Genomic DNA, 13,439 nt, shown 5'->3' on the forward strand with positions numbered 1-13,439 from the left:
AGAAATATGGAAATACAATAAATGTATTCCTATAGTCTCTTTTGTCTGTAGTTTGTTGGATTAGAATGTTTGATGCCTTCTACTTCTTAAATTTTGTTATTCTAGTCAGATTCTATAATTAGCATATTAATATACTGACCTGTTTGTTTTTGTTTTTTAGATCCAAAATCAAATACAAGGTGCTGTATTTCCATTTGTGTTTTATCCCATTAAACCACCCAAGTCGGTCACCTTGGATTCAGGTTTGTTTCTATTTTTAGATTGGTATTAGCTATTTGATTTATTTTACTATAAAAGTATGAAGTGAAACCATTCTCAAGTTTAGTTTCTATAGGATCATTGGAAAATTCAATGGCTTGAAAAAAGACCAGGAAGTACTCAACTAACTTCAATAAAACTGAGTAAATACTGAATAAAAGATTGACTAGAAATGTATATATAATTTTTAGAGATATTAATTTCTTTAAAAGATTAAAAATTTGTAAATTCCTAATTTAAAAGCCACTAGAACCTTTGAATAAGGCAATGGCAAGCCACTCCAGTACTCTTGCCTAGAAAATCCCATGGATGGAGGAGCCTGGTAGACTGCAGTCCATGGGGTCGCTATGAGTCAGACATGACTGAGCAACTTCACTTTCCCTTTTCACTTTCACACATTGGAGAAGGAAATGGCAACCCACTCCAGTGTTCTTGCCTGGAGAATCTCAGGGACGGGGGAGCCTGATGGGCTGCTGTCTGTGGGGTCACACAGAGTCGGACACGACTGAAGTGACTTAGCAGCAGCAGCAGAACCTTTGAATAAAGGGATAAGACCATGAAGTCTGTTTTCACAAAGTTGTCCTGATGATTCTAATGTATACTTCTGGTTTAAAATCACTAATTTAAAGTTTCAGTTAACCTAAAATTAAATACAAATAACTAAAAAAAAAAATCCTGCAGTCTGAAATTAAGATTGTGGTAGATCTTACAAATATCAGTAATTTTAATTCATACTCATGATTTAATACATAATTTCAGTGTCCATTGTGATGTGTATTAAATTACAAGAAAATGCTTATCTTTTCTTTAAAGCATCATTAGATTAATCATATTTGTTAACCTTTACAGCACCAAAGCCCTTTACAGATGTCAGTATTGTCATGAGATCTGCAGGACATTCACAGATATCACGTATTAAGTAAGTGTCTTAATATGTTTATTTTGTGTGCATTTAAAACACAGTGTTTTGTTTAAATATGTGAGTTAATTGTACTCTTAAATAAATTGTATGAGTCAAAAATTTAAGTGTAAAACGTTAAATTAGAAAGGTCATAGAAAACAATTATTTCATAATCTTGAGAAGTCAGAAGGCACATAGATATTAATAATAGTCATTTCTAAATTATGTGTTTTATTACTTTCTTTTTTATTTGTTTTCTCTGTTGTCTATCATTACTGCATACTGTTTTATAAACAAGAAAGAAAATAGTATATTCAAATTCAGTCACCACCCATTTCAAAACAGAACATTGACAGAAGCATCCATCTATGTATCGCTCCCATATTTCTTGTTTCCTCCACCCTATCACCAAGATAAATACTGTTTTTATTCCCTTTTAAAAATACTGGTTTATTATTTGTAGCTAAACATTATGCTTCTTACTTTGCCAACAGTTTTGCTAATTAAATTTTTTTCAAACTGTAAATGTATTCCTTGGGCTTGCTTTTTTTTATTCAAATTTTTACTAAAATTAATTTATTTTGTTGTATATAGCTAGAGTTTATTTATTATCACTTGTATGTAATGTTTCCTTGTGTTCCTTTGTGCCAGTTTACTTATCAACTTTCTCTTTGTAGGCATTTTCACATTTTGAGTTTGTTTCTATTATAAACAGTGTTGCCATTATGTTTTTAATTCATTCACATAGAAAGTCCTAAGTGTCAATGTTTTAATAGTTGTCTTATATTTTTTCTTTTATAATTTTGTTAATTCAGTTAATCGAAAATTTTTGTGTTTTACCTTAAAATGTTTTACCTTCCTATTATAGGTATTTCAAAGTGTTGATCCAAGAAATGGATCTCAGGTTAGATCTTGGATTTGTCTATGCTGTATCAGAACTTATGACACCAGCTGAAGTAACTGAAAAAACAGAGGTGAGACTTAAAAGAGTAGCACTGATTGGAAGAATTAGGGAAAGGGGGGGACTTTAGAAAACAATGATAGCATTATACATTCTTAAATGTATTAACATGTTTTTAAAAATTAAAAAAAATTTATTCTGCTACCACGGCTCTACGTTGGTGGAAATCACATACTCAAATTATAGAAGTTGGAAGCAAGACAGCTAACCTTTTGAAGATGAGGTAGCAAGTAGGAGGAAAAGTTTTAAGCCAGTAAAAGAGGAAGAGGATAATCAGTCATGTTTACGTCACTTATTTCTTCCTATTTTATTTTCCTGTGTTACTTTTGTGTTGATTGATAGTTTAGAAATTTGGATATGACCAAGATACTTGATGAGAAAAGGGATAAGGAAAATAAATATAATATGTTCTTTGTAACTGACAGAAAGATGATAAAATTACAATTGTTAGGTGGATAAGAGATGTTTTCTTTTTCAGCTATTCTTTTATAAAGAATTTTGAAGATAAAACAAACTACAGTTTACCTTTGAACAATGTGGGGGTGATGGGCACCAACCCTGTTCTCAGTTGAAAATCTGTGTATAACGTATATTTGGCCCTCTGCATACATAGTTCCTCCATATCCAAGGGTCTGCATCCAAGGAGTCACACAGCTGAGGATTGTATAGTACTGTAGTATTTAGTATGGGGTTGGGGGAGGGAACATGTATAAGTAGATCCTTGCACTTCAAATCTCTGTTGTTCAAGGATCAATTGTACGCAGATAAAGACAAGGAAATTATACCTTTTTTCCTTGTAATAACAGTTCATCGAGCTATAGTTCACATACTATACATTTTACCCAATTAAATTGTGTAGTTTAGTATTTTTTAGTATATTCAGAATTATGCAATCATCACCAATGATTCTTCACCTCCAAAAGAAAACTGCCTTAGCCTTATGCAAACACTAATGTACTTTCTGTCTATGGATTTTCTTATTATAGATATTTAGTATAAATGGAATTGTACTCTGTATAGTGTATTTGATGTGTTTCCTTTGATTTAGCATAATGTTTCGAGGTTCATCCATGTTGTAGCATGTATCAGATTCCTTTTTATGGCCAAGTAATATTCTGCTGTATAGATACGCCATATTTTGTTTATCCATTCATCAGTTAGTAGACATTAGGGTTGTTTGTACAATTTGGCTATTATGAATAATGCTTCTATAAGTATTTTTGTACAAGTTTTTATGTGGACATATGTTTTCAGTTCTCCTGGGTATTTATCTAGGAGTGAAATTGCTAGGAAGTTGGTAGCTCTGTTTAATAATTTCAAGACTTCTAAACAGTTGTCCATAGTTACTGCATCATTTTATACTCTTCAGCAGAATATATGAAGATTCTGATTTCAACAGATCTCCCTAATACTTACTTGTTATTGTCTGTCCTTTTAATTCAAGCTATCCTAGTAGTTGTAAAGTAGTTTATATCACTATGGTTTTGATTTGCATTTATCTAATGAGTAATGATGTTGAATATCTTTTGATTTGTTAATTGACTACTTACATATCTGCTATGGAGAAATGTCTGTTCAAATTTTTTGCCTGTTATTTAATGAGTTGGTTTTTTAATTGAATTGTAAAAGTTCTTTATGTATTTTGAGTGCAAGCCCCATCCATGTCTGATATATAATTTGCAAATATTTTCTCTAATTCTTTATGTTGTGTTTTACTTTCTATTTGTCTTTTGAAGCACAGAGGCTTTTGATGTTGCTGAAGTCCAAAATATTTTTTCTTTTGTTGCTCATGTATTTGGTATCATTTCTAAGACTCCTTTGCCAAATCCAAAGTTAAAAGATTTAGCCCTGTGTTCTAAGTGTTTTAAACTCTTAAGTTCTTAAAATTAGGCGTTTCATTCATATTAATTTTTGTATATGGTATAATTAAGAGTCTAACATCAGTAAATTTTCAAATTGAGAAGTATGATAATTGGTATTTAGTTCTTTTTCAAGATTGTTTTGGCTATTTTGAATCCTTTTGCAGTTCCATATGAATTTTAGAATCAGCTTGCCTTCTTCAGAGAAGTCATGTAGGGTTCTGATAGTGATTACATTGGATGTACAGATCAACTTGGAAGAGGTACCATCTTAACAGTATTAAGTCTTCCAAACCTTGAACATGGAATGTTTTCCATTTATGTAGATCTTCATTTTCTTTCAAGAGAGTTTTTATCATTTGAGTATGTTTTATACTTCTTTTTGCTAAATTTGAGTATTTTATTCTTTTATAGTATTGTGAACATAATCTCATTTTTGGTATTTCCATTGTAAATATATTGGCTTAATACTTATACAGATATATTCCTTAATTTTTTAATATTGTATGTTCCTTTATAGGTTGAGCTTTTTCATAAAGACATAGAAGCTTTCCAAGAAGAGTATAAAATAGTCTCGTTAGTAGACTCATCACAAGTCAGCCTCTATGAATACTTTCATATATCTCCTATCAAGGTAGGGGGAAAATAAAAGTCATTTTTATTATCCTTGGTAATCTGCTGCTGCTGCTGCTGCGTCACTTCAGTCGTGTCCGACTCTGTGTGACCCCATAGACAGAAGCCCACCAGGCTCCCCCGTCCCTGGGATTCTCCAGGCAAGAACACTGGAGTGGGTTGCCATTTCCTTCTCCAATGTGTGAAAGTGAAAAGTGAAAGTGAAGTCGCTCAGTCGTGTCTGACCCTTAGCGACCCCACAGACTGCAGCCTACCAAGCTCCTCCATCCATGGGATTTTCTAGGCAAGAGTACTGGAGTGGCTTGCCATTGCCTTCTCCACCTTGGTAATCTAGTTAATAGCAAATTGATTTGATCAGTTTAGGGGAATATAGCATTTCAATTTTGTTCTTTAGTAGTATATAAATTCTGCAACTTCACCATTCAAATATAAGTTAGAAAGGAATGACACTTTTAATTTTTATTTTTATACTCTTTTATCATGTGGAAGCCGCCTATAGTATGTGTGTATATGTTTACATTTGACCTAACATGTTCATTTACTATTAAAGTGTTGACTGATACTTTTCAAACTTTTATATATGATATTAAAGTTTCAAATAATTTTACAAAATAACCTTGATTTAAAAACTGAAGATTGAATGGAACTGAAAGTAAGTTCTTAACGTAAAATTTCTATGAGTTGCATAATATCTGAAGAAAATTGCTGTATAACTGCGTACACCATGGTGATCTTCCCTGTAGCTGAAAGAGTAAAGAATCCGCCTGCAATGCAGGAAACTGGGGTTCAATCCCTAGGCCAGAAGACCCGGGTTTGGGAAGACCCCCTGGGGAAGGAAATGGTAACCCACTCCAGTACTCTTGCCTGGAAAATTCCATGGACAGAGGAGCCTGGTAGGCTACAGCCCATGGGGTCACAAAGAGTTGGACACGACTGAGCTACTTCACTTTCTTTCACCACGATAACTTAATTCTAATAGTTGAAACATTCAACTTGGAGAAATTTTGGAGATATTTATTTTCAACAACTTCAACTTCTAGATTGTTATTAAAAATTTATAAAGATTAATATTTTCCTAGGTTTACCAAAAGAATTGGTTTGAGCTATAAATAACATACATTGTTGGATTTAAAACTTTTAAAGGGCTGTTTAGATTTTAAATTCCTTTAGCATTCCACTTATTAATTATATCAAAATTAATATCTAGGTTATTTGAAATCTTATGTATGGTACAGTAATTTTACAATGAGATTGAGTTTTAAGTTATTATGAAGAAAGTGCTTTAAATATTTATCTCTTTATCTCTTTAGTTGCATTTAAGTGTTTCACTGAGTTCAGGTGGTGAAGAAGCGAAAGATTCAGAACAGCATGGAGGACTGATGGCAGTTCATTCTTTAAATCTTTTGCTGAAGAGTATTGGTGCCACTCTCACAGATGTACAAGATGTAGTTTTTAAGTATGTTTATAATTCAAATCTATAAATTGACAAAAAGTCCGTTTTTATATTTACAATAAAATTTTGTAAGTGAAAAAGTGTAAGTGTAAGTGTAAATTACATTGCAGATCATAGGCTAAATATAATTTAACATATTGCCTGATAACCCTTAACTATTAAATAGCAGAGTAATTATTAAATAATTTCCTTAATACAGAGAGACAGAGACTTCCCTGGTGGTCCAGTGGTTAAAACTCCAAGCTCCTACTGTAGGGGGAGAGGGTTTGAATCCTGGTCCAGAGATTCCATACACCACATGGCAGGGTCAAAAAAAGAAAAAAGGAAAGAGGCCGTGTAAGTCTGTGTGTTATATAATGTCTTTTTTACTTAGGCAAGGATCCCTAAGAAGATGTGTATACTCAAATGTGTGATGTGTTGTGCTTTTAAAGATGTTATTTTAAGGCCTATGGTATCAAGACTCTTTAAAGCATATGTGACTAGGAAAAAATGAATACCATAATAGCAGAAATGAAGGAATCTGTTTAAATGGTACAGTCAAGAATTTGTACTTTAATATGAATCATAATGTAAGCTATTGGGAGTATCTGACCGAGACTCAGAGTCTGAGTGGAGTCTATAGATGAGAATGACTTTTGCAGATAGCACCTAGAACTGTTATTAAGAATAGTAGTAAGAATCAGTGAGTCCAAAGAGGTAACTGTAAATCTAGATAAAAGTTAGGAAATAGTCAAATTAGAAAACATCGGTTTGCAGACATGAAAAATTGGATGAGATTTCTAATCTTGCTGCTGTCCTATCCTTAGCATGAAAGAAAGGAAGTGTCAGTCAGTCAGTTATATCTGACTCTTTGTGACCCCATGGACTGTAGCCTTAGCATAAAATTTCCCAACTAGTGGATCCAGATATATGCTGTGAACAGGTTAAATAAAATGATGGTGAGGGCTCCTATGTGACTCAGTGATAAAGATCCCTCTGCCCAGGGAGGAGACGTGGGTTTGATCCCTGGGTTGGGAAGATCCTCTGGAGGAGGAAATGGCAACCTGTTAGTATTCTTGCCAGAAAAATCCCGTGGACAGAGGGGTCTGGCAGGCCATAGTCCATGGAGTTGCAAAGAGTCAGACATGACGGAGCACACACACACAAACTTAGGGTGATTCTTCAGCTGTCAGCTAATCAGGGAAAACCTGCAGCAATTGAATCCTGGCCATTCTTGAGCAAATTCTATTAATCTCAGTGAATCAAGCATTTTCTGTGTAGGCCTTAGTAGGACAGATTGAGAAATGCAGTTCATGTTCATGAGTGAGACCCACATGCATTTTTATGTGTTTTTTGTTGTTTTTTTTAGGCTAGCATTTTTTGAACTCAACTATCAGTTCCATACAACAGCTGAATTACAGTCTGAAGTAATAAGACACTATTCAAAGCAGGTTTGTCTGAGATTATTTTACAAAGGGACAGACTGATATAAAATAGTGAAACCACATATGTAATATATAATTTAGATTTGGCAAGTAAGTGAATAGCCATTTTCAAAATTTTAGAACTTGGTTTTTCTCCTCAGGGTTGTGGAAAGAAATTAAGCCCAACTACCATTTCAGATTGTTACCTTTACTTTTAGTCTTCGACAGAAATCTTCCTGGATCAGTGTGAACTAGATATAAATCTTTAAATAATAATTAACTGAGTAACTCACCTCACTTACTTAAAAAAAAATAGGTCAAAAGGAACTATTTATCAGTAAGTAACTGAACACAGGATATTTTTAATGTGATTAAGTTGTTTAGTCAAGCTAGATATATTATTTATTGGATTTTTATCCATCTCTAAGGAGTCCTATATTTTATGGTATAACTTACAGAGCATTAGGATAACTGTTGTATGGTGGACAGATCACTGAGCATGATTTAAGAAATCTGGGTTTACACTATGGAGAACAGTGTGGAGATTCCTTAAAAAACTGGAAATAGAACTGCCATATGATTCAGTAATCCCACTGCTGGGCATACACACCAAGAAAACCAGAACTGAACCCCAGTGTTCATTGCAGCACTGTTTACAGTAGCTTGGATATGGAAGCAACTTAGATGTCCATTGGCAGATGAATGGATAAGAAAGTTGTGGTACATATACACAATGGACTATTACTCAGCTATAAAAAGGAACACATTTGAGTCAGTTCTAATGAGGTGGATGAAACTGGCATCTATTATACAGAGTGAAGTAAGTCAGAAAGAAAAACACCAATACAGTATATTAATGCATATATATGAAATTTAGAAAGATGGTAACCATGACCCTTATGCAAGACAGCAAAAGAGACACAGATGTAAAGAACAGACTTTTGGACTCTATGGGAGAAGGTGAGGGTGGGATGATTTGAGAGAACAGTATTGAAACATGTATATTATCATACGGGAAATACATTGCCAGTTCAGGTTTGATGCATGAAACAGGGCATTCAAAGCCAGTAAACTGGGACAACCCGGGGGATGGGATGAGGAGGGAGGGGGGTTTGGGACAGGGGGACAGATGTACACCTGTGGCTGATTCATGTCAGTGTATGGCAGAAACCGCTACAATACTGTAAAGTAATTAGCCTCCAATTAAATAAATTAAAAAATAAATAAATCTGAGTTTGGATCTCAGTTTTACTGTTTATATGACTCAGCATCATTTGACCTGTGTGCTTCTGTAGTCTATAGCAACTGTCACACATAGTTGTAAAAGTGAAAGTATTTTGAATATTCTAAAACTATGTAAATAGGTCATATTATTTCTCATATTCTAATACAAAATTGCTTTTTTAAACTAAGACTGGTGATGAATAAGGTGATATGTATAGTTTGAAATTGCTGATGAGAATGTTAGCCTGAAAAAAAAATAGATATGTGTACTAAATGTAAGGAAAAAAATATTAACTCTGATTATCTGATTTGACTAATGTTTGTATTTCATTTTTAGGCCATTAAACAGATGTATGTACTCATTCTTGGACTTGATGTTTTGGGAAATCCCTTTGGCTTGATAAGAGAATTTTCTGAAGGTGTAGAAGCATTTTTTTATGAACCTTACCAGGTAACATAGTTAATCTTGTACAATATATGGGATTCTCCAGGCCAGAATACTGGAGTGGGTAACCTTTCCCTTCTCCAGGGGATCTTCCCAACCCAGGAATTGAACCCAGGTCTCCCACATTGCAGGTGGATTCTTTACCAGTTGAGACACAAGGGAATCCCAAGAATACTGGAGTGGGTAGCCTATCCCTTCTCCAGTGGATCTTCCCAACCCAGGAATTGAACCGGGATCTCCTGCATTGCAGGCAGATTCCTTACCAACTGAGCTATCAAGGAAACCAATATATCACACTAATCCTTTTGAATAAATAGTTCATTCCATTAGCAGATACAAGTTGCTGTATATAAAAGAGATGATCAACAAGGTCCTCCTGTATATATCACAGGGAACTATATTCAATATCCTGTAAAAAACCATAATGGGAAGAGTATGAAGAAGTATATACACACACACACAAGTATGTATAACTGAATCACTTTAGTGTATACTGTAACCAACGCAACATTGTAAATGAACTATACTTCAATTAAAAATAGTGAGATTAATGCACCCCAGTTGTTAACTTGAGTTGTAGGTGTAAATAGATTTTTGGAAACAACAAAAGGACATTATTTTGAAGCAATGGTAAGAGGTTTTGCAAAATCTTGGAAGAAATGTTTACCTTTTCCTTCAAAACTTAAGACTTTACTAAGAAATACCAAATTTTAAGTGATATGTTGGAATATTAAAAGTGGATAAAGTTTATACTATAGTAGAATCAAGATTCCCATGGACATGCAATCTTGCTTTCCACAGTGGTGTGGGACAGTAAAAATAACCATGTAAGCTGACAGTGTGTGAAGCAATCTTGATATTCAGTGGCAGAAATTATGTTTGGTCTATGTCCCTTAAAAATTCCTGTCAAAACATTCAAAACTCTCCCACTTTGACTTTTAAACATAGAGGATAATTAAAAATAAAATACATTTGATATTTATTTTGTACACTGTAATCTAAAACATTAGAAATAATAAGAATTAAAGTGTTTTTATTTCTTTTTCTAAAAATTTTTCAAAAGCAGTTTGTGGTTACCTTCTCATATATAGCTTATAATCCGTGTAAGCACCTTTGGTACACTTTGGTGAATAGTCATATTCCTTTCTAAGTTTGGATCAACTTCCAGCACTTTATCCTTTATACTTCGAAAGTCATGAAGTATCTGAGAATTCTGTTAATGTGAAGTTTTCTTCTGATATCACTTTCTCTGGGACATCTTTATTCTTTTTGTCACTGCTACCTTCCTTGTATATTTAAAAAAATTTTACCTTTAAAAGTAACAATAACTTTATTTACTGTTGTTATTTTTTGACACTTTAGGGAGCCATCCAGGGTCCTGAAGAGTTTGTGGAAGGAATGGCACTAGGACTGAAAGCACTAGTTGGTGGAGCTGTTGGTAAGAAACAGAATGCCCACCAAGGACCATTACGCTATAAAGTAAGGATATGTTTGGTTTTTACTAAAGGTGTTATAATTTTTCCAGGTGGGCTAGCTGGTGCTGCCTCCAAAATAACCAGTGCTATGGCTAAAGGGGTGGCAGCTATGACTATGGATGAAGACTACCAACAGAAGAGGAGAGAAGCCATGAATAAGCAACCAGCTGGTCTTAGAGAAGGCATCACTCGTGGAGGAAAAGGCTTAGTTTCTGTAAGAAATTTCCCATAGTTGTGAACATTTGAGGAATATCTTTTAAAGCCACATTCCATGAGAAAGGAAGTAGAAAACTTGCATTCACTCAAATATTATTTGAATGTTAGAGGAACAGTGGGTTGTAATATATAAAATATGTCAGTAGCCTTCAAAATTCTCTGTTTAAATAAAATATGTAGGAAAAACATTAATTCTTGTGGTATCTAGAAAGCAGAATTCTATATTTCTTTTGTAAGCCGGACTTGGTTCTTCAAAGTATCATGTCAAATTATTGTAAATTTTCATTTGTGCTTTTCCTCTAGGGTTTTGTAAGTGGCATAACAGGAATTGTTACAAAACCAATCAAAGGTAAGTATAATAATTCTTTTGGGTGATATATATATTTCATGAATTGATTCCATTTTCATTCTTAATCCAGTTGTCAAAAACTCTGTCTTTTTTCTTTCCAGGAGCTCAGAAAGAAGGAGCAACTGGTTTCTTTAAAGGTGTTGGGAAAGGTTTAGTTGGAGCAGTGACAAGGCCAACTGGAGGCATCATAGACATGGCTAGCAGTACATTTCAGGGAATAAGAAGGTAAATTCTCCTGATGTAAAATGCTTCAACCAAGAGAAATGAGGTAAATCTGTTTGACCCAAGGCACTTAACTATGAACCCAATAATAACAGCAAGTTGCATATGATCTTCCCAACTACTTTTGATACTTTTTTGCATTGCATCATTTCAGCTTCAGTTCTGCTTTATTCATCATTCATTCCCAACAGCCTTGGGAGGAAAGGTTTGGCAAATTGAGCTTTTTCCTTACTTTGATTGAAATAGTTTACAATAATGTAATTCTATACATTAGTTATAAAATTAGCAAATGTAATACTCTAATTCCTTTTCTGAGAAATAAAGAATGACTTTTTATATTCCTCATTCAAACTCAGCTTGTGGTCATACCTTCCTTTATGATTTCATTTGCTGTGAACTATTACATCTTTTCTGTTTCTTTTCACTTGTACAAATATTTTTAAAACATGTTCTTTTTTCCTCCAAATTAAATTTATTATAAGGCTAAAATTTAGTAGTTACATTATTGCTGCCTCTATTCTAGAAGTTTGTAACATATGAAACAGTTGATTAAATTCATGCTAGTGAATTTAACTTAGAAACCTAACTTACAAAGTTGGTGGGTGACTATCTCCCTGATCTTTTTTCTTTTGTATTATCTCTCACTTCCTGTTCTATAGGAATAATCCTTGTCATTAAATGAGCTGCTCCTTTTAAGTCGCTATTTCATACTATTCCCATGATGCAGTGTTTACTGTTTTAGTTTAAAGTTAAGATTAGAAAAAAGCCTCAGTTTCTTCTGCCTGTAACTTTGGTTTCACAAACATAATTACTGAATCATAGTCATCAGTTAAACTCAAAAGTTAATAAAATTAAGGAATTCTCCATGGCAGCTGGAGAAGAAAAAGAAATAAAAGGAATCCAAATTGGAAAAGAAGTAGACTGTCACTGTTTGCAGATGACATGGTACTATACATGGAAAATCCTAAAGATGCTATCAGAAAACTGCTGGAGCTCATCAGTGAATTTGGTAATATTGCAGGCTATAAAATTAGTACACAGACATCTCTTGCTTTCATATACACTAACAACAAAAGATCAGAAAGAGAAATGAAGAGAATAGTCCCATTTACCATTACATCAAAAAGAATAAAATATCTAGGATGATGGACAGGAGGCCTGGCGTGCTGTGATTCATGGGGTCTCAAAGAGTCGGACACGACTTGAGCGACTGAACTGAACTGAAGGAAGCAAAAGACCTGTACTTTGAAAACTATAAGACACTGATGAAAGAAATCAAAGACCACACAAAGAGATGGAAAGATATACCAAGTTCTTGGATTGGAAAAATCAGTGTTGTCAAAATAACTTGTACTGCTCAAGGCAATCTTCAGAGTCAGTGAAATCCCTATGAAACTAATGGCATTTTTCACAGAATTAGACCAGAAAAAATTTACAATTTGTGTGGAAGTGCAGAAGACCATGAATAGCCAAGGCAATCCTGAGCAAGAAAAACAGAACAGGTGGAATTGGGATCCCTGACTTCAGACTATACTACAAAGCTACAGTAATCAAAACAGGATAGTACTAGAACAAAAACAGAGATACAGATCAAAGGAACAGGATAAAAAATCCCTAGATAAACCCATGCACCTATGGTCACCCTATCTCTGATAAAGAAATCAAGAATATACAATGGAGAAAAGACAGTCTTCTCCATGAGTGGTGCCAGAAAAACTGAACAGCTGCATGTAAATGAATACAATTAGGACACTTCCTAACATCATACATAAAAATAAACTCAGAATGTGTTAAATACCTAAATGTAAGACCAGATACTATACTATAGGAAGAGGAGTACGTCAAGGCTGTATATTGTCACCCTGCTTATTTAACATATGCAGTTTATAAACTTACAAATTTAACTTATTTAACTTAACATCATGAGAAACACTGGGCTGAATGAAGCACAAGCTGGAATCAAGATTGCCGGGAGAAATCTCAATAACCTCAGATAATGTAGATGACACCACCCGTATGACAGAAAGTGAAGAACTAAAG

General features: G+C 33.9%; 1 protein-coding gene across 5 annotated transcripts in view; it reads left to right on the forward strand.

The window, feature by feature from the left end:
- VPS13A (vacuolar protein sorting 13 homolog A) overlaps window positions 1-13,439 on the forward strand; it is a 247,632-nt gene that overhangs the window by 198,616 nt on the left and 35,577 nt on the right. For 3 of the 5 annotated variants that reach the window (XR_008686091.2, XR_016037846.1, XM_055426921.2), the window contains exons 57-67: window positions 161-242; window positions 1,108-1,177; window positions 2,028-2,133; window positions 4,500-4,613; window positions 5,923-6,068; window positions 7,414-7,495; window positions 9,030-9,143; window positions 10,500-10,575; window positions 10,663-10,826; window positions 11,132-11,177; window positions 11,279-11,402. Coding sequence is in view for 2 of the 5 variants with exons in the window: in XM_055426921.2 (XP_055282896.2) it covers window positions 161-242; window positions 1,108-1,177; window positions 2,028-2,133; window positions 4,500-4,613; window positions 5,923-6,068; window positions 7,414-7,495; window positions 9,030-9,143; window positions 10,500-10,575; window positions 10,663-10,826; window positions 11,132-11,177; window positions 11,279-11,402 (1,124 nt within the window). In the remaining 3 variants the exon portion in view is untranslated. Of the gene's footprint in view, window positions 1-160; window positions 243-1,107; window positions 1,178-2,027; window positions 2,134-4,499; window positions 4,614-5,922; window positions 6,069-7,413; window positions 7,496-9,029; window positions 9,144-10,499; window positions 10,581-10,662; window positions 10,827-11,131; window positions 11,178-11,278; window positions 11,403-13,439 lie in introns of those variants that run through there. The other 2 variants (XM_088837946.1, XR_008686092.2) reach the window with 2 other exon arrangements.

This window comes from Moschus berezovskii, chromosome 7 (genome assembly GCF_049115385.1).
Source record: "Moschus berezovskii isolate FMDL1 chromosome 7, NW_MosBer_1.0, whole genome shotgun sequence".
NCBI classification, from domain to species: Eukaryota; Metazoa; Chordata; class Mammalia; order Artiodactyla; family Moschidae; genus Moschus; species Moschus berezovskii.